The sequence below is a fragment of the Pseudorasbora parva genome, chromosome 17, assembly GCF_024679245.1.
Source record: "Pseudorasbora parva isolate DD20220531a chromosome 17, ASM2467924v1, whole genome shotgun sequence".
In the NCBI taxonomy this organism is placed as follows: domain Eukaryota; kingdom Metazoa; phylum Chordata; class Actinopteri; order Cypriniformes; family Gobionidae; genus Pseudorasbora; species Pseudorasbora parva.
The window spans coordinates 6,908,679-6,930,680 of record NC_090188.1 but is presented as its reverse complement, the minus strand read 5'-3'; the positions used below and the strand labels follow the sequence as shown (position 1 = coordinate 6,930,680).

Below are 22,002 nucleotides of genomic sequence, written 5' to 3'. Positions count from 1 at the left end.
GTGTTTAACTTTACAGCAGATGAAATCCTTGTCTAATAATGGTCAAACGACATATAATTCAAATGTTTACTTAATCTTTAATTTTTGGCCACTTCTTTATGATAGAAATGCTAACGCCACTGTAATATATGCCACAGACATAAACATGCAAACTCAGAGCGAGGGTTTAAACATTTATTTTGAAATTGCGATGAACAGTTTGCATATTTAGAAACATACTGATGTATTCTCCTGTGTTGGCATAGGTTTATTAAAGTTACCTTTCAAATCTGATTAAATGGTGCACATTGCATTCCCAGGAGAACGTTACTAGGAATGCAAATGTTTTCCCGAACTTTGTGTTCGCTCGCAAAATTTTTAACATTTATTTTCTATGAATATCTGTTTCAGAGCAGCCAACCACTAATTCTTTTGTTCCTTGTTTTTCGTTGGTATTCTGTGAAACATGATGGTAGAATACACCTTCAATTTACTATCACAGCCCTTTACGACACACAGCAACCATGGCTATTCGCACAGGTAAATCCACTACCTGATTTGCCGGGTGCAACTCTGCATTATCTGCAACTACACAAACTTAGTGCCGGTTGCATTGGATGTTACCTATCTGAGGACTACTTTCAGGCATTGGGTCATTGCACCCATGGTACAGCAGCAACGTTACGTGATTCTTACGCAGGAATGAGAGAATAGTTCCTATCTATATAGGTATAAAAACTTTTACTTTTCCGTTGGTCATGTTTTAAATAGGAAAAATATTATCTTTGAAAAAATGAAGTCTTTGGTCATTTCTGAGCGCGATGCTAATGGTCTAATCCGATTCAATGATGTATGCTAAGCTATGCTAAAAGTGCTACTGCCAGATACAGAGATCAGCTGAAAGGATTTAAAAACGGTAAAACTCAACTGTTTAACTCTAAAGGACTTGGAAAATGAGCTATAGTGTGGTTTTTTTAATTATTTTAATACGTTTTGCAACCTTAAAAAAAACGGTCTAATAGTGCAGTTCATGTAGCCACTTCCGGTATTTTAGCTGAAATTTTGAAAATTAAATCGAGTACTCAAATTTTAATCGAGGAATCGTGGCAGCCCTACTCATTATTATGGTTTGGTATTTCTCCTCTGACTAATCAACTAACGGCTTTAATAAACATGAACAGTCTACTAGGAAAACTGTTAGTCTGAGATCTAGCCATAACTGATTTCTTGCTCAAAAAACATTTCTTATTATTATTTTCAATGTTAAATACAGTTGTGCTGCTTAATATTTTTGTGGAAACCATGAAAGCGCAAAAAAACAGCATTTATTGGAAACAGATATCTTTTGTAAGAAGGTAAAAGTCTTTACTGTCACTTTTGATCAATTTAATTCATCCTTGCTGAATAAAACAGTAATTTCTTTTAAAAAAACAACAACAAAAAAACAGACAGACAGACAAACTGACGGACGGACGGACAAAATTAAGTCACGCCCAACTTTTGTTTTTGTTTCGAGAAGCTGTTTCACAGTAGGGAAAAAACGACAAATTTAATGTTAAAACATCTAAGCATCATTTTCCATGTGGCATCCTTGCCATCAAATTCATTACATTCAAATGTGTTAATGATTCAAACCTACACTACTTGGCCCCTAATGATATATTGGGTTTTGCTGGCACACTGAGCCACTCTGTCCCATTGGTGTGAATAAACAGGCTTCAGCCTCCATGGCACAGTGTACAAGTGAAGACGAACCAGCTACCATCGGGGTGGGCCGCTTTAACACCCATTGATCAAAGCTACTCTAAACTGCCAGAAACTACAGAAGACGAACAAGAGAGTTGCAGCAGTCACAGAGGCTGGTTTTCTCATCTTGCAAATACTAAGAAGAGGAAAAAGCAAATGGAGATGGACAGAACACGTCCACGTCTGGTCACGTGAATTTGACTGCAGCTGACGGGTCGAGTCTTACTAGAGCTTCAAAAGGGCATGGGAAGAGGATGAAAAAGATCAAAGGGAATATAGAGGAAAACCTTCAGCAAATGGAATTGGAAGAAAGAATGATAGAGATTTTTAAAAAGGAGTGCAGAGATAATAAAGAGCAGTGAGAGCGTGAGACAGAGGTTGGGAAGGTCAAGCCCACTATGTATTCAAGAATCACCGTTTTGTCTAAAAAAGATGAACATGGTGTAAGAACCAGACTGCTGATGAGTGCACGACTATGTAAAATTACTGATTCTATTGCGCCATCTTGTGGAGGATTAACAATCATTCTAAACCCCCAAAAATCCTTTAATTAGTTTACAGGCATGTGAAAATCAAAAATATTTTCAAGAATGTTGTACAAGAAGATGAGAGAGGACAAAATAATTTAGGGTTATAAAACACACTTAATAGTCTCAAAATACTGTTTCCGCCCGGTTTCGAACCGGGGACCTTTCGCGTGTGAGGCGAACGTGATAACCACTACACTACGGAAACCTACATGTTGATCAATCCAGAACATATGGAGAAATTGTTTTAAATATAATGTGCTAAATAAAATCGAAACAATAACAGTATTTTTTAATTTTTGTTCTATTAGAAAAAACGAATTTTTGAGGCTATTCATCTGCAATTTACAACTAATAGACGCATGCGTCATTTGGCACTTTTCACCACGGATGATCCTGTTCCCATTACTTCTCAAAAGGCTTTCTTCTGTTGAAAAATATTAAAAAATACTCATGTCATCTCTGATTTGAGAAAACAACATTCAGCAATACTTCTTTAATGAGTCTGAGGCAAGAAATTAAAAATATGTGCCCAATGATAATCATTGTCTTTAAATCGCTACAAACATGATATCATAGGCTGTTTGTCTAAAAGATAAATACACTTGAAAAATGTAACATTGTGAACTTAGTGACCAACTTTGCCTGTAACAAAAATCGAATAAATGTAATAATAACAATAATTGTTTCCGCCCGGTTTCGAACCGGGGACCTTTCGCGTGTTAGGCGAACGTGATAACCACTACACTACGGAAACTGACATAACAAGCAATAGGCATCATGATACCATAATGATGATACCATAAACTCCAGAATCCTACTTCAAAACACACAGTGGCTGGCTTTATATATATATCTGTGTATGTGAATACGTACAGGAAAAAATGAACATGAATGTGTGGCATTTTGCACTGTCTTAATATATATTAAAAAAATATTTTACAGCTTGGCATAACCAGAAGGATAATACAACCAAATACTAAATAAATTGATTCTTTGTTGTTATATCTTATTTTAAGCTTGTTTTTGTCTTATTTTAAATCATCTTAAGGCCCCCTTGGACGTTTGTTAAGCACCCCCTAGTGGTTCAGGGTATATTCTGGCAAACCGTTTGCCAATCACGTCTAGCAAAGCAATAGGCAAAGCAAACTGTTGTACACGCTATATACAAACAAGTGATGGATAACTCGCCAAATCATTCATTTACTTTTTCCCAGTACGACATTGATGAAGGAATTAAAGGGTTAGTTCACCCAAAAATCAAATTGATGTCATTAATGACTCACCCTAGAAAGGGAATAAAAACATTATCAAAGTAGTCCATATGTGACATCAGTTAGTTTGTTAGAATCTCTTGAAGCATCAAAAATACATTTTGGTCCAAATATAACAAAAACTACGGATTTATTCAGCATTGTATGAACTACTAAGTAGGCTTAATATATTTGGCTAACGTAATTTAAAATACCTGAACTCCAGTCAAGTCAGTCGCTTTGAAAATAATACATTACAGTAATCTGTACGGTAATCTGGTAATCTTACGAACTAACTTGCTATTTATTTTCTCAAATATTCTTATTTAAGATTTTCTGCCGCCGATCTAAGCATTTAAAAGGAAACATGAAATGAAATACCGAATTAAAGCAATAATTAACATTATCAGATGATCGGTCAAAAAAAATCTTACCAGGTGTTTCTAAATGATAACGTTAGCAAATGATGACCCGCGAAGCGCGCGCTTGTCGACTATACGGTTCAATTCACACATAGGCCTACACACACAGCACAAACCAACCGAACTCGATCTCAGATTTAAGTTACTGATTATAGAGTGTGTTTTTCATTTTTTCCATAAGCGAATTATGTATGAACATAACTGTATTTAGCACTCAGAACAGGACTGGCAACGCATGTGAATAAGCCTCTTGATATTTTGGCGGTTTTATGTCATTCGAAGCACGGTCGACAATTACTCGACACAAAACATTTTTATCCTGCAAGCAAATACGTATATTTAGTGTGTGTCATATTACCTTTTATCTGGTGTGATTTTGTTCATGGTTTTTGACGGTGAGGGCAAACGACCCTTCTGTCAACTTGACATCCGGGAAGTTTCGTTCGTTCATCAACGTCAATCAACAACGTCGTGCTGTTACTGCGTGTTTTTGATGTGAACGATTCGCACTCTATACGCTGACGCGTTTTTTTCTTTTCTCTTCCCCCCCCCCCCCCCCCCCCCCCCGTTTTTATTGTTGTTTTTAAAGTGACGGTTTTTAATTACAATTCAAGTAATATATACTTTAAAATTATTTTTTTAAATACCATTACATTTTTATATATCTTCAAAACAGCGGATTGTCTGAAACAACTTATTTGTCTTTGTTATAAATAAAAGTTTGTATATGTGCTTTATGTTTTGTATTATATTTGAATCAAGCCATAATAATAATTATATACAACAGGACTATGGTTCAGCCTTGGCTAAAGCCTTGTCTAAAGCCTTGTCTGTGAAACCAGGGGAATGTATAGATGATATATAAAGGCTTAATTTTATGACCCAAGCTCTGTAGTTTTTATTATGGGGGTGAAACATAATGTAATGCAATGTTTGAGATATGTACAAATAAACATTCCACAAAAGTCAGTTCTATTATATTTGATACATTTTAACATTTTTCTTAAAAGAAAATATATTTAAAAAAAAAAAGGATAGGTAATAAAGTCGCTTCACTCAATGTTAATCTTGAAATATTATTAACAATGTGTTATTTTTGTTTACTTCATAAAATAAAGATTTCATTGTAAAAAACGTATATCCTGACGTGGACACATTTAGAATTAAACTATCAATCAGACAGCAGAAGGCATGTACAAGAGCAAAGTTTTGATCATTTAGATATTGTAGGTTTGTTACTGGCATGGCATCCTAGTTTTCATTTCAACTTAACATCACACTGTCGGTCTGTCAGTCTCCATCACCCTCCAGCCCTTGGGGAAGTCTCTTGATTGCTGCGAGGAAGTTTGATATTGTGTGTCTGTTCATGGCTGCTTAATGAAGGTGGTATTATGGTGTCACTCACCCTTCCATGTCTGATTGAAACTCAGTATTTATTAAATCTCCCCAGAGAATGAAGCATGTTAATATGTGATCTGACTAAACAGTCTCGTTCACACTCGCCATCTGTTTCTGTTTCTCACCATCACCAGGCAATTCTAACCGTAGAGCTTGCATTACAAGAAAATTCAGCACATTTTTCATTTGTGAGCATCCCAAAATTGGTTCTTATTTGGTATACCAAACTAAGGGGGTTACAGATAGCCAGGAAGCAGGAATAAACAAAAAATAAAAAAACAAGGTAGCACTTTATTTTACATTCCTGTTTCAAAGGAAAATATGTACTTGCTGTAGTAATCACACAGGTACGAACCCAGAATTTACCTCTATGCCTTAGCTTAGCCCATGAAGTTACCATACGCTACTCATTAGTGGGTAAGTAGCCTACACTATAGGTACATTAAAAGTGCACAATGTAAAATAATAACCAAAAACAATACACTTCCCTTTCCACATGCAGCAACATCTCTTCTCTAATGACGCATTTACTGGCGGGAAGGGGGACAACCTGTCACTGTTGAAGTATTTTATTTATCCTATAGAAAACTATTGTAGAATTAATTTGCTTAGAAGTGTTTTGTGGCCTCAAGGCCTACATGACTGAGAGAAGTCACACAGGAAAGAATGGGATTCTATCTGAAGTTGCTTGCAGTTGCCATCTGCGCTGATAGTAAGTTGCTCTTTTGGTTCACGTGGCCTTTGATGTGTTCTTCTCTTGATAAAAATAATATGGCCAAAAAAAACCTTTGTGGGACAATCCAAGAATGTTTTTGATGTAGACCAGTCGGCCACCCTTACAAAGAGAACAAGATAGCCAATTAATGAAGTAAGTAACTGTGGTGAAAGTGTTGGGGAGTATTTGGGAGATTCCAGGAAGAGAAAGGGAGAAGGGCACCTGCAAAGATCTTTGATTAAACTGTACAAAAGTGTTTTTTGGAGGGAGGACAAGGTTTGATGTCTCTATCAAGCAGATATGCAACGTTCCGGTTACAGTTCATCCAGAAGCTGTTAACAGGCTCTGTGGATGTGGTATGGAGAGAAGTTGCAAATAACATTCTTCACAGAGTGGATGGACTTGGACTAGATACTGCTTTGTTCCTCACAGATACCAAAAAGCTCCACTTGAATGGACTATCTTCATTTTATCGTGGCTTGTTCAAAGTTTGGCAATCTTTCAATGTGAAAAGAACCGAAAATGTTGACTCTCTGTTTTGGCTGTTGGAGGAGCCTCTAGTTAAGGGGGCTCGTTTGGACATAACAGACCAAGTGCTGAATCTTTCTCAGAGGTTGTGTGACACCCAGACTGTAAAACTACGTCACATATTTAAAGTGGCCGGATCTGAACTGAAAGACATGATGGCTGTGGCATCTTTATTAGGACAAAAATCCATGCAACAAACATCAGCTATCATGGAGTTATGGAGGAAGAGACTGACAGTAGAGGAGGGGTCACTTCTTGAAAGATATGAGGAAGGAACTTTACTTCCTGATACGGGAGACCCTTTTCCCAAGCATCTGATTACACCAGATTTAAAGGAGATGTCTGGCTGTTTGCTAAACTTAAGTGGGCTTCAGGACTTACCACTGGACGAATTAAGTGGAAAACTGATGTATAAATGTTTTGTTAAAATATTGTACAAGTCAGTATTGTGTGGGAGAATGGATAATGTTTGGAGAGAGAAATTTGATGTTGGAAATGAAGTTAAACCATATTGGAGGGTCTTATCTCCTTAAATCAGGAGATCTGCAGTGGAGAATCCTGAAGGGGGCTGTTGCTGTTAACTCTTTTGTCTCAATCATTAACCCTGAGGTCAATGAAGGTTGTGTCTTTTGTGGGTTAAGAGAAACAATTTATCATTGTTTCCTGGAATGTATCAGGCTTAAACCACTTTTTGTATTATTAGGGAACTTGTTTGTGGGTTTTAAGGAAAGTTTTACATCTTTGGGTTTCATTTTTGGAGCAGGATATAACCGTAATCAAAGACTCAAATGGCAGTTGATTAATTTTATGGTTGGCCAGGCAAAGATGGCAATATACATGTCAAGGAAAAATAGGATTAAAAGTATGCATGGTCAAGATAGTGTACTGGTGTTTAAAGCATTGATTAGATCCAGGATCTCAGTGGAGTTTAAATACTTTAAAGAGATGCAGGATTTGGGAACCTTTATATTACAGTGGTGTTTTAATGAGGTTTTTTGCACTGTGTGTGAGGGGGATTTAATTTTTAGTTTTTTGCTGTGTTGATGTGTGATAATGATTCATTTCAAATTGGTTTCTTGAACATGACAATGAGTTCACTGTACTAAAATGGCCCCCAGTCACCAGATCACAACCCAATAGAGCATCTTTGGGATGTGGTGGAAGTCCCTTGTTGAATCAATGCCACGTAGAATTAAGGCAATTCTGAAGCCAAAAGAGCGTCAAACACAGTATTAGTATGGTGTTCCTAATAATCCTTTAGGTGAGTGTATGTCACAATAGAGAAGGAAAGACTATCACAACTATCGTTTCATGGTGATTTTTATTTTTGATTTTAAACAGGACATCGTTCACTTCATCTACGATAAACACTTTTAAGATATCTAATAAACGAGAGAGTATTGCAAAACCCAGTAATACTTATTATTATGGTTTTTGTAGTTATCCGAACATAATAAAATAAGTGCATTTGACAGTAATTGTTATACTCACCATCATGTTTTAATCAGCTCAAGTATTTTCTCAATATAAATATAAAGAATTCTTTGTTTAGCAGCACATAACCTTGAAAACACAACCTGAACATCTCAAGTGTGTCTCATCATAAACATCCACAGTCTATGCGTGTGGAGAGGTGGAGGGTTTTTGGGGCGTCAGGCCCTGTGAATGGGAGTTATGGGAGCTGGATTCTGGTTTGGGCTGGTCTGGTCCAGGACTTCCTTCTTTAACAATGGCATCAACCTGCGCAGGGCACTCGAAGTGAACGCAGTGAAAAACCTAGTGGAGACAGCATGAGAAAAAAAATCATTAGGCCTGTAGAATTTAATAAAAAATGTGATTCTTTTGACAAATACTGCATGTATATTTTGTTCTGCAATATGATGCAATTAATATGATGAAAAATTCACCATATTATCTCAATGTAATCTGATGAATGCAGCATTAATATGATGCTAGGAGTCACAGAAACACATCCTGTGAGTCTGCAGAGATCGCTCACCTCATTAGCAGTGTTGTGAGTTCCCACAATACGAATAAAGGATGCAGGCTGTGTGTCAAATGTCAAAGTCTGCCACGACCTGTAAGAAGTACATGCAACTTATGTAAACTCTGAGGTGGTTATAGACATAATTATAATGCAAGCAAATAATGAGGTTATAAAAAAAAGAAAAACAGCATTCACTGACCTGCATGCCACTTTTGTGTTGTCTACGACCCTCACCCAATGTTGCTGGTTTGTGGACAGCTCAACGTAATAGCTATAGCTCCTCTCATCACAGTCCCACAATAGCAACCTACACAGATTTCACAGCGTCAATCTAAAGACTGTCACAGTCTAAACTAAAGAGTGAGACAAAGATTTTAACGAATGAATGTTAAATACAACTTGAAGGAATGTCTCTAATTCAGAAACACAAGATTATTTCAAGTCATACATTTGTAAAGCAAAAGCTATAGTTATAGTTAGGCACTTGCAACGCAAGAGACTAAATGGAAGCCACGCACAAAGTACTTTAAAAAAGGATGTGTTAAAATGCTAAATGTTTAAATTACAATTTCCTCTACACAGTTTCTAGATATCAAGATTTTTGTACAAAGTAAAATAAAATACAAGCCAGGCTACATTAAAAACAAGTTCACCTGTAATGAGAATAATGACTATAAACCAACTTTTGTTATTAGTTTAGAATAACATTATAAAAGACACACTTCTGCTGATATGCATTTACAACACTGTCAATTTCCTATTCAGTCTATGTTAACATTTTTGCATTTTAATAATGCTATTGTACGGGTTCAGAAAACTTGTAACACTGCACAAGTCATATGGACTACTTTTATGTAATTTTTTGAGTGATGTTTAATTTATCCCCATCTAGTCGTGGCCTGATGGTTAGAGAGTCAGATTGGTAACCTAAATGTCGTGGGTTCGAATCTCAATCACTGAAGGAAATGACTGAAGTCCCTTTTAGCAAGACACTAAACTCCCAATTTGTTCCCTGGGCGCCATAGCTGGGTGTGTGTGCCCACGGTTTGAAATGTTTCCTCTGTGAGTAGTGTGTTCACTACTCATTTCTCGTTATGTGTGCGAACTAACTTGGATGGGTTAAAAGCAGAGGACAAATTCTGAGTATGGGTTTCCCAAACATTCACTTTCATCTAAACATCTACTTTCCACAGAAGAAATCCATCCTAAATCATGTCAGATTTATAACCTTTAAAGAGGACATAATTGACCTACGCTTTTATTACATGTTCAACTTTCTTTAGTGTGTAAAGTTGCCGTTTGAGCATGAAAAAGCTCTGCAATGTCCCTGAAACGCCTTGAGTTTTTAGTCTTGAGTTTCTTCGGGAATGAACACGTCATAAAATTCCTTATTTAAATAATTCCCACCTAAGGCATATGCAAAATAAAGGGGCGAAGCCTGGTTGAGTTGCATTAGTAGTGTGTTGAAATTCGCAGTTATTGTATGGGCAGTGAAATTTCCCAAACTTGAAGCGGTCAGCGTGCCGACATATAGCGTTGTTGCACTTTGGGGCTTCGCCGATCTCACCCCCACCCCCCACTTTCATTTTAAAGTTAACTAATCCTTTAAAGGGCATAACATGGCTTTTTTAACCTGTAACATAAGCTCTCATACCGGATTGAGCCCAGCATGTACGGCTGAGCGAGCTGGATAACAATGGCTCCAGAGCCCAGCTGGTGACAGGTGTATCCCGAATCCCAGTCATAGTGGTTGGTGTCCCCGTTCAGCAGGGCGTTTCTGCTGCGACTCACACCCTCTACCACACTAGCACATGCCTGCACGGTCGCCACGTTCTCTGTGGGAACTGCAGGGAGACGTGGGATGAGTTTTAGTAACTGAGCTGTTGTAAGTGTTACTTCCTGAATAACCACTGAAATTAGGAAAACTACATTACCTATTAGGCCTCTCTCCAGGGTGAAAGGTCGCTGTGTGTACATGCACTCCAGAGCCACCAAGTGAAACACTTTGTTGACAGTGTTATGTGTCCCCACAACACGGATAAACCTGAATTCACAAATAAAAGCAGTGTTCACAGACAGTCAGTTGGCAAATATACAATGTCACAATTTAGCAAATTTAATGGAAAAAAACTTTCGTATTTGACTGACTTACGACAAATTACCCTAAAAACATTAATATAATACATTGTACACCATGTATAAAGTTCGTTCAGCATGTAAGCATTATACAATAAACTCATTCTGGAATATATTGTTCATAACATAAACCTACTGTTTAAAAGAATAGTATGATTTTTTTCTTTTGTTAAAGGTGTCATGAACTGGCTTTTTTCTTTTTTTATACTGTTGTCTGAGGTCAACTAATGACGTTCATGTGTTTTTTACATTCAAAAACATAACTAATAAGTAATAGGCTATTTTCTACACTGTTTTTGAGGCTGTCTCTTGAACGGTTCTGATGGGCGTGTCGAACTGGAGACTTGGAAGTAAACGCCCACGGCTAGGATTGGATAAGATTTGCATATTTAATGAGCTTCAGCTCCGCTGTCATATCTAGCCCCTGTCAGTTCAGTTCACATGAGGGAGAGATTATTTTGAAAGCGGCAACTGCAACTTGTGTGTGCGTGTGTGTGTGTGTAGTTCGTACTTTTATCGACCGATCATGCGGCCGTGGGCCATGTGATACAATCGCGGGTGGATGAGAAATAAATCATTGTGTTTGTTTGATAAAGACAGTTTATCAAACACAAGTAATACACAAGCAGAACTGGACCACGGAGCAATGGAAGAATGTGGGCTGGTCTACAGTATATCACGTTTTCTTTTACATCACATGGATGGCCGGGTGCGTGTGGGTGGCTGTGATGACTCCTGTGTTAAGTGGGGTTTCCCCAGGCTAAGGAGGATGGTTGGCTGGCTCCGCCCTTAACTGGCTGATAGTTCTCAGATAGTTTGATTAAATACACTGTTACATTTGATACTGTTTTTCTGTATAGTTCTATTTTGTTAACACATTTCGTATTTTATTTCAGCTTTCTTGTGTGTCCCAATCTTTGTTGCGCACACGCACGCACGCACACACACACACATCAAGAAAGAATTTCTGCTGACAGCGCAGGCTAGCAAGCCAATAAGCTCCATGAGTTGGTGGGCGATGCTACTGGATAAGACGTTAGAATGAAGCTCATGATCGTTTTCCGGGCCTGGTGTCTATAAAAGCTTTTCTTTGACTAAAAAGGAAGTTATTAGCTCTGAAACTTACAGGATAATCTTATATTATCATGAACTTTTATATATCAAAAGCTCAAGGGAAAGTTGATTTCTCAATTCATCACCCATTTAAATAAACGAAAGTGCCCCTATTATGCTTTCTGAATATTACCTTTCATGCTGTGTGTAATACAGCTTATTGTGAATGTACCGGTAAATGTCTGCAAAGTTTTAAAATTGAAAATGCACAACAAATAAAGTCATTTGTCTCCTAAAAGAATGAATTGACTCTGAACTGCCTAAAAAAGTCATCAGCAAATCTCACTTCCTGTTACATACCCACGAAAAAATTTAAAACATTTGCCCGTCTATGGTCTTTACTTGTGATGTCAACATGTCGAGAAGACTGGTTTCTGCGCTGCAAATCCATTTTGCGTGCACTTCAAAAGGACTCGCACTTGAACTGATACAGTAAATCTGTGCCATCGATACTATTCATATCATTTGGGCCGTCTAACCACTCAGAGCAGAGCAGGCTCACAGAATGAAATTGAGAGACTGAATCTTTAAACAAACTGCTCTCAGACTCTCTGAGGAATGAGCTGATGTGCAAATGTTTAAAGATAAACAATGTTTCCCAAATCAGATTTTGATTATCTGTCCAGCTGTTGCTGTGTATTGAGTTCTACCTGCAAACTCGTGCTGGGAAAAAGAGATGCTGCCAGGAGCGGCACAGGAACTTGGAGTGATCCACCACACGCACCCAGTCCAGCTCATCCATAGACACCTCGACATAGTACGAGTAAGACCTGCAGACATAAGAGAGCCATCAAAATGCAGCATATAGAGCATATTATGAGTTAACTGGACCGGATAAATAGCTGTCTGTCAGTCACAGATTGCGAGAGAGGCACTCTGCAATGCACAAATGTGTGTCTACTGTGTAATCTTTGTCACTGTCGCTATGGTTACTGGTAAAAGAATACCACTGCATGCTCATAAAGACAGTATTCAAGACACTACTGGAAGTTGCTTTGTGAACGAACATTTTGATACTCAAACCTGTAAGTAATGCGAATGTCAATCCCAAAACCTGAAAGTGTGAACTTAGCCTATATCAATAAGACAATGGCGGACAATCTCCTTTTGAGTTTGGAATGATATCACATCAGACGTTGCTGCTGAATGAATTCCATTCATTCGTTACTACATGAGAAAGAATTGTGTAAACTTGTTAAATCATCAAAATTAACATGCATTTTAGACGCTATACTGCTTCCATAAGTCATAGATCCTCTTCTTAATGTTATTAATTCATCCTTGTCATTAGAATACGTATCAAAAACGCTTAATCTGGCTGTTAATAAACCTCATTTAAAAAACAACAACAATTGAATCCTAGAGAATTAGTTATCACAGACCGATCTCTAATCTCCCTTTTCTGTCAAAAATACTTAAAAGGGCAGTATTCTGTGGGTATGGAGAACTGTTCCTTCTTAGAAAAAAATGGTATCTGCAAGTATTTGCAGACAGGATTTAGAACTTATCTTAGTACTGAGACTGCTCTTGATTTGCTCTTTACATGAGATCATGATATCTCTCTGTTAGTGTTCCTGGATCTTAGTGCTGCATTTGATACTATCGACCACAACATTCTTTTGAATAGACTTGAAAATGATGCTGTCATTAACGGAATTGCATTAGCATGGTTGAAAACTCATACATCTGATCGTTATCAATTTGTAGCAGTAAATGAAAAGGTGTCATATTGATCACACGTTCAGTAGGGAGTATTGGTAGGCTCAGTGCCAGGACCGCTGCTTTTCACTCTGTACATGCTACCCTAGGGAGATATTATTAGGAAGCATGGAGTTTTTCACTGTTACGGTGAAGATACTTTATTTATTGTTCGTACCCTGATGAAACATACCTATTCACCAAATTAGCAGAATGCATTAAAAAAATGGGATGACTAGTAATTTCCTACTACTTAATTCTAAAAAAAAAAAAAAAAAAAAAAAGAGTTTTATTTTTTGGACCAAACACCTCCAAACGTAATAACCTAAAATACTGTTACATTTGACGGCTGCTCTGTCAAGTTTTTGCAGTCAGTTAGGAACCTGGGTAAGCTCTTTGACTCTTTCATTTCAAAGGCACATTTATAGTATCTGTAAACATATTTACAACATATTCTCTCAATGACAAATGCAGAAAAGATAGTTCATGACCCAAAGGCTAGATTATTGTAATGCTCTACTAGGTGGTTGCCCTGCATGCTTAATAAACTAACTCAAGCTGATCCAAAATGTAGCAACTCGAGTTCTTACTAAAACCAGGAATCAGGAAATATGGCCATATTAGCCTGGTTCTGTCAACAATGCATTTGGCTCCCTATTAAACTTTTCCTATTTAGCACCCAAAATCTGAAACAGCCTTCCTAGCCTTGTTCGGGAAGCAGACACACTGTCAGTTTAAGTCCAGACTTAAAAAACAACTTTTTAACCTGACAAACACATAACACATGATCACATTTCTATAATTCGAATCCGCTAAAGGATTGTTAGGCTGCGTGAATTAGGTCAGTCGGAACACTTCCTATAAACACCATTTGTACTTGTCACAATGCAAGAAGAATGGCATCTATGCTAATTTGCACTTTGAGATTCTTTGGAATGAAAAGTGCGTTATAAATAAAATCTATTATTAATAGTACTGATCCTTATCCCGCGGTTACCGTAGTCATCCGGATCCGGGTCTTATCCAGATCAGATGGTGGACCTGGACCTATACACGACCTCAAAGCAGCCCTGAATGTCAGCAGAGACTGTGTCAACTAGAACAATCCCCTGTGAAGACCTCGTTGACACGACCGCCATCGGAACAGATCCACACCAAAGCCCATAAGAACCAGGCAAGTCCTCTGCACAGACCCCTATGGTCAGCTTCGTCTCCATACCAGCGTGATGAATCTGGTCTTCAAGCAGAAGGAACTAAATGAAATATTTTAAATGCTAGCAACCCACAATCTAACTTCTGACTAGTGATGCAGCCTGAATCATAATCGCACATTTGTTGGCCAGAGTACAGTTGGCTCCACGACTGAGCCTGGTTTCTCCAAAGGTTCTTTCTGTCCCCTGATGGAGTTTGGGTTCCTTGGCACTGTCACCTTGGGCTTGCTTAGTATGGGGCACTTTATATTAAGCAATATTACTGATTTGACTGCACTGACACTATTGGATGAGAACCTAACTTAGCTGGATGATGATAACCAGGGCTCGACATTAACGCTTACCCGGGACAAGTGAATTGTTTGAAGGGGCAAAGTGAAAGAATTTTACTTGCCAGACTGGACAAGTAGCCTGAAAACGTCAATAACAAAAAATAATTGGGCAATCACCAGTGTAATGGGTCCTGCACACTGTGCGATTTTTCAAAATCCTTTGCGAATGTCCCTTGTCAGACTGTATGAACATGATCCCGATGTAAGCCATGTCACACTGTAAGATCTCAGTTGGCATTAATGTCAGACTGCACGATAGTGAAGGCGCGCTAGAAACGGACGCGCACAAGAAAACTCACCCGGAGTTGTATATCATCAATGAATGATGCGCTCGGTGACAGCAAGCTGCATCACACGCGGGACTGAAATGCTGGCTACAAAGAAATCTCTAGCACTCGTTTTGGTCATAGTTTGTCTTGAAGAACTGAGATATTTGACTGTCGTCGTAGGAGAAGTCACACTGCAGGATTATGTGCCAAATCTTCTGACACTGCCAGAATTTCGTCTGAGGTAAAATGTGATCGCAGCGCTCATTAATCGGCTGCCGGTGAACATGTCAGATTAACGACAAAAGACGTCAGATTTTAGCCTAGGATCAGAGGAATCTTTTAGGATTTGCTAAATTTGTCCCAGACGGCCAAATCGTGGCCAAAATCGCACAGTTTGCACCCGGCTTAAGTGGCGATCGATAGTGGACAATAATATAATATATAATGAACTGACGGTCGTGCTGCCTCTTAAGGAGACAAAAACAAAAGAGCACTGCCCACACAGAGAAACATACAGGGTTAAAATTACAAATTGTGGAGTTTTTAATATGTATAACATATGATACGGTTAAGCAACATCTCACAACCAAAAGTGCTGTTTTCCTGAAAACCATAATGACTGAAAATGACACTGATTTCATATGACAGTTCCATAAACAATTAACTAACATTATGTCACTTACATTTCAGATACAATATTGACTGTTTTTGCTCTATTTCAGCAACAAAAATAGTTACAGACAAAGTTCACAGCAGAAACATAACATCTCACAGCAACAGTGTGTTACTGAATGATTCAGGGTTTTGAATAAATCAAAAGATTCAATGACCTATTCGTAAAAGCCTCTTTCTTGAATGAATGAGCCGTTTCAATGAATCGACTCAATGACCCAATCATTAAGATGGTCAACTTCCACCACCTACTAGCCGTTTAGTTTCATGTTTAAACATGTTTTCCAACATTTCTAATTTTTATATTCAAAAATATTTAAAACAATCTCAACATTTTTCAGTGTTAATTATTAAATTTGATTGGTAACAGACCTATAGTGTCTTATTCTAATTTAAATTAATTACATTTAAGAAAATTAAATAAAAGCATGGTCTACATTTAATAAGATTAGGGAAAAGTTCCCTTTAAAAAAGGTAAAAATATCACAAAAATGCAGATTTGTATATATATCAAAGCTGATTCTGTGAGAATATTGCTTCAAATCAAATTATATTTACAAAAAAAATTAAAATGCAGAAAAGCTAATTTTTACTCAGAGAAGTGAATGACAGATTTAATCGACAAGCATATGAATGTCGAGCAGGCTTAATGTCGAGCCCTGACATCACTGTCATCTAATATCACTGATGACATTTCTACAGAGCTGCTTTATACCTGAATTTAACTCATTTTATATATCTTACAGTTATTGAACTGAAATCAATCAGCACTGAATTGATTACAACTGAATAATGGCTGTTTACTATTGTCGTTTTAAAGCTGCTTTAAGCAGTATTCTGTTTGCAACACTGAATCATTATCTTCCTGTTTATCACTGTAAAGTTGCTTTGAAACAATCTGTACTGTATAAAGCGCTATATAAATAAAAGTGACTTGACACAATAGTGAACAAATGATGGCAGAATTAAAATTTGTGTGAACTGTCCCTTTAATGTTGCATTACCTGCTGTCCTTGTCCCACAGCAGTAGACGTATGTGGTTGACAATGGAGGGTTGACCCAAGCGGACCTGAATGCCAGCAGCTCGTCCCTCTTCTTCTATGGGGTGTCTCGAGAAGCCATGGTCCAGATCATAGTTCTGCGTGTCTCCATCCAGGAGAGCAGACTTCAGCTCACCCTTCACCACCACAGCGCCATGCTTCATAGTGGCAATGTTCTCCTCTGGGACTACAACACCAAACAAACCAGACACACATTTTAGTCAAAACTGAAACATTTTCCATACTTTACATGTCAATGATGTAAAAGGTGGGCACACAAATCAATTTTCCAGAAAAATGTTTCCAGTTATACTTTGCATTAAGCAAAATACACAAATAATAACTTTAATTCTCAAGCATTAGCACCAGAGACTGTTAGCTACTGAATAATTGGACCATATTATACATTTCATAACGTAAGTAAAGATTTTCTGCAACAAACATGATAGTAATTCAGTTTTACATGACCATCAAATTTAACAGGCCATGAAGACCATTTTTGTTTCTCTATCAAATTTGTCTTTTGTGAAATCTCTTTAACTTATAAAAGCCAGAAGGTTCTTAATGACATCATACTCAAGAAAGTAACATAATTTTGCTGGAAACACCACAAACGTAAGTATTAGCAATGAATTTAATTAATTAAATACAATTACACTTAATATGAATTATAATTTCTTTATAATTCAATAAATATTACAAATGAACTTGTCAACAAGTTGACTCTCTAATGATATTAAAATGCAATAATAATAATAATAATGTATAAATTATAGTGTTTTAAAATAAGAAAGTAATATATAAAATAAATAAAAAGTAAAGAAAATTTTGATTTGTCATGATGTGACACGTTTCCTTTCATAATCTAAAGCTGCTTTTCCACAGTCGGGCTCAACAGTTCTAAGAACGGTAAGCTGTAAACTCCTGCATTACCAAGACAACAACTGACGCATTAGTATTACATTCCAAAGAGCTCTGTTATCAGCTCCGTTAACGAAACCATATCCGTACAGGCTGGGCCGGATCGGCACGGAATGGAGCGGTTAAGCAACGAAAACAGCTTGGCCCAACGGTGGAAAAGCAGCTTAAGTGTTCATGCATCTATAGACTTATAAGCAGATAGAAGTAAACGGACTGAGCATGCCACGGTAGTTGAGGTCCATGTCCCTGCTCTCTGAGCGGGTCTGTATGGCATCTAGTAGATCATCTGGGCTGAGGAGGCCCGAGGGACGAACCACATTCAGCATTTCAGAGAGGGTCATCAGGGGCAGTCGGACTGATGACATCACTTCCTTTGCCTCTGGGCCATCGCCGTTGTGGTGACACCAGCGGCAGAGGGCCTGAAAGATCTCTCTTTCGCTCGCAGCAAAGGAATCTCTCCTCACAACGGTCAACAGTGCAGACTGCAGAGAGCGAACATAAGAAACAGCCATATTACATACTAATCTTAATTATCATGTATTAAAATTGTCAAATCTTCTATCACTCACCTTTGAAAGGGTGAGAAAGCCGTCTGACTTCAAGACTTCAGTGGCGTTGCGGTCCATGTAGGCCATGCAGGCCTCAGCCAGCCCGTACAGACAGTACAGACTAGCCACATCAAACACCAGACAGACGTTTCGCGTGCTCAATAAAGTGCGGAGGAACTCGCATATGGAACCCTCTAATGGTTGGAGGCCATAGCGGTGCGCCAGTCCCAGGAAATCTAACAATGTCTCTTCCTTGGCTTCACTCAGGGTGGCTCGGCCAGTGTACAGATACCGCAATAACATGGAAAACGCCTCGGCACGCGTTTCCTCCAGCCGAACCTCTGCCTGGGCCTGGGACTCTCTCAGCCCTCCGTACAGCAAAGCCCTGAAGAGTTGAAAAGCAAGACAAAGAAAAAATAAAGCTGAGTTGAAAGTAGAACTTTAAAAAGGTTAGGTTACAAAGCCTATTTTCTTAATGAGTTTTTGTACTGAACTGACTCAGCACTGAATATAAATTGAGCTGGATAATGAGACCACTGTCTTCTGTAGAGCTGCTTTATAGCTGAAGTTGTTTCTTTATTGATGGATTTTAAAACATTGGCACTGTTATGGAACTGGATTGAATGAACGAAAATCAGAATTAAGCGGAATATTGACACTATTGTCTTCTGCAGAGTTGCTTATGGCTGAAAGCAGTCAGAGAGTGTGGACTAAACCGCTCAATTCATACGTATTAGTTTTATAATCTCTTTATGAACTTTTTGAAGCGTCAAATTGGTAGTTGGACAGCTGTCAATGACGGGACAGACAGCTCTCAGATTTGATTAAAAATATCTTAATTTGTGTTTCAAAAATGAATAATGAAAATTTTCATTTTTGGATGAACTATCTCTTTCAATAATATCATCAGATAACTTTTGATTTTAAACATTCACTTTAAAATTAACTACGATTATGTATTTCCCATTGTTATTTCTAATGTAGTTAACTAATGCTAACAATTGAACCTTATTGTAAACCAAAATGTTTTAGTTAAGCTTCAGATGACACATTGCAATTTATTAACAAATGACCTCATCACACAATATTTATCTGAATGTTTAGAATCTTACAAAAACTTTAAAAATGGAAAGGTATGCATAGAATGACCCTGTGGTACAAAATTAATTAATTTCATATCATAAATAATTGATCTTAAGAAATGCCCAATAGATGAGCAACATCTAATAAAGAGCCACCTGAAATACTGGCAGCGGGCCGCTAGAATGACTCTGTGTGCAGGAAAGTGCTTCTCTTCCACCACAAAGGTGACATCGCTGTACTCTTCCCCAGGAACTAAAGCGCCGAGCTGCTCTGAAAGGAGATGGAGGTGGTCGATCTCAGACGCAGAGCTCATCGGCCGCAGAGGATGACTGTCACTCATGACCACAGCAGGGGAACACCTTCACATCTGAATCATAAACAACATAAACATTTGAATTTGTCAATGTATCAGTATATGGATGAATCATTCCTACTCTGCACATCATATGTCTTAATACATGTTGTTTTTTCTCCCTGTCCTCTCCCTGTCCAGTTTTTCCATACTGTACATCTAGTCCCAGACAAATGTGCATGTTTGCGATGTTTTAACTAATAGAAAATTACTAACATACACCTGTTGGTAATAGATGATTGGGTAGGAAAGAGGATCCAAAAATCTCACAGGTTAAAGGAAACGCTGCAGACTGCTAATCCTGCACACTATATCGATATCGAAAAAGTTATCGATATGCCTGAAGGTCATGAGACTGAAACATTGCTTATAAAAAGATTATTAGCTAATAAAACTAATAAAATGTATTTGATATCTTCTGTATAGTGTCCGGGATTTCCTTGAGATGTTTTTAACTGAAAGCAACTAGCACTGACATATCTTAAAATACATCAGTGCAATTATAATGCACATCAGTAATGTTTTTTTTCTAAGGAACATTTATAAAAGTAACTTAAATGCCCTAATTGAACTAAGGCCTAATTCTAGTTTAGCCTAAGCCCTGTCTGTGAAACCAGAAATTGTAGAGTGTTTTAAAGACAAACCATAGATGGTTTGTCTTTAAAACACTCTACAATTTCTACAATTTAAATGGTCAAAATGTTAAAATATAGTTTAATAAATAATTAAAAACAATTTGAAACTCCTAATGGCCTTCAATAAAACCACTGTGAGAGGAATAAATAATAACGTATAAATGCTCTGAGCATCATTAAATAGTAATTATGTATTATAGGAAAGGAATATCCAGTAAAATCATGACTATATATCTCAGCAGTAACAAATGTTTAATATGTCACCAAATTACTGTTTCTCCGCGGTTATAAACATAACAGAACATTTGGTGTCAATCGCATGAACAATAAAAACACAAGCAATACTCAAACATGCAATAATAAATGCCAGTTTTTTGGTTAAAACAATGAAATATAGCACGGTTACATTAGAGCAAATGTGACGTTATCATCTTCGTCTGTAAGCTTCCACTCACCAACACCGATTCAGATGTAGTTTGTCTCCACCTACAGCAGACCTAGAAGGCAACAACGCTCTCTTGACTCCAGTGGATATACGTTAAATATATATCAATTATTACGCTAATATGCAACAAAATTTGTAACGAGCCACAAATCCATTCGTTTCTTAGCAAAACACCTACCGGATGTTTTTAAGGCCCACGTAGGTTACGCGTAAACGTTGGAGCGCCTCTAGTGGGCGGAGGGATATAATGTCTTCCTTTCTCCGGAGCATGACACATTCGAGTTATTTATTTATACCAGTGGTGTTTTAATATCATTGAGATACTATTATACTTCTGTTTTTATATTTTCCGTTTCCGTTTCATTTTAATTTTAGTTTAGCTGTTTTGCAGGGGGTTGTGTAGTTTTTTTTAAAGGGATAGTTCACCCAAAAATGAAAATTCTGTCGTCATTTACTCCGTTTACTATCCCCTCATGCTGTTCCACACCTGTATGAGTTTTTTTTTCTTCTGCTGAACACAAATTGTAAGAATATATGAGTAACAAAAGGGTTAATGGGCCCCACTGACTTCCATAGTAGGAAGAAAAAAAACAATGATATGAAAGTCGATGAGTATTGTCACAATGAAATGTGATAAAAACTGACATAATTTCATAGAATTTTGTGTGTGGGGAAAAAATGACATTCTACTATGGAAGTCAATGGATGCCATCAACTGTCTGGTTGCCAACATTCTTTAAAATCTTTTCTTTTGTGTTCAACAGAAGAAATTAACTCATACAGGTTTGGAACGACATGACGGCGAGTAAATGATGGCAGAATGTTGAACGATCCCTTTAAACCAATTTTAAGAAGCTAATATAGAGCTCAGTTTCTCCCGCATTAAAATGTAGAGGGCTCAAAATGGACTTTAGAACTGAACAGACATTAATCTAAACTACATGAAAAGTTACTTATTATTACAGATCCTCAAGAGGATGCATTCCTATGAC

General features: G+C 37.6%; 1 protein-coding gene and 2 non-coding genes across 3 annotated transcripts; all 3 read right to left on the bottom strand.

Moving 5' to 3' along the window:
- Positions 1-2,387: 2,387 nt before the first annotated feature.
- On the bottom strand, positions 2,388-2,460 carry trnav-cac (transfer RNA valine (anticodon CAC)). Its single transcript has one exon. It is a non-coding gene; the product is annotated as a tRNA-Val (tRNA).
- Positions 2,461-2,936: 476 nt separating this feature from the next.
- Positions 2,937-3,009, bottom strand: trnav-aac (transfer RNA valine (anticodon AAC)). Its single transcript has one exon. It is a non-coding gene; the product is annotated as a tRNA-Val (tRNA).
- A 4,861-nt stretch (positions 3,010-7,870) lies between these two features.
- On the bottom strand, positions 7,871-21,207 carry btbd9 (BTB (POZ) domain containing 9). Its single transcript, XM_067421385.1, has 11 exons — positions 21,021-21,207; positions 19,734-19,945; positions 18,517-18,880; positions 18,162-18,429; positions 16,991-17,213; positions 12,455-12,574; positions 10,490-10,599; positions 10,210-10,399; positions 8,755-8,862; positions 8,568-8,646; positions 7,871-8,344 (listed from the first exon to the last, which is right to left on the bottom strand). Exons 2-11 carry the CDS (start codon positions 19,916-19,918, stop codon positions 8,186-8,188), a joined length of 1,806 nt encoding a protein of 601 aa, XP_067277486.1. The 5' UTR covers positions 19,919-19,945; positions 21,021-21,207; the 3' UTR covers positions 7,871-8,185.
- Positions 21,208-22,002: the final 795 nt, after the last annotated feature.

What these genes read in the sequence shown, in the direction of transcription:
- btbd9 (XM_067421385.1), bottom strand. Translation starts at nt 19,918, where the DNA reads ATGAGTGACAGTCATCCTCTGCGGCCGATGAGCTCTGCGTCTGAGATC. An exon ending in GCCCGCTGCCAGTATTTCAG is followed by an intron (nt 18,881 to 19,733) that starts GTGGCTCTTTAT and finishes TCAACTCTTCAG; the next exon opens with GGCTTTGCTGTACGGAGGGC. An exon ending in CCTGGAGAGAGGCCTAATAG is followed by an intron (nt 10,400 to 10,489) that starts GTAATGTAGTTT and finishes GTCTCCCTGCAG; the next exon opens with TTCCCACAGAGAACGTGGCG.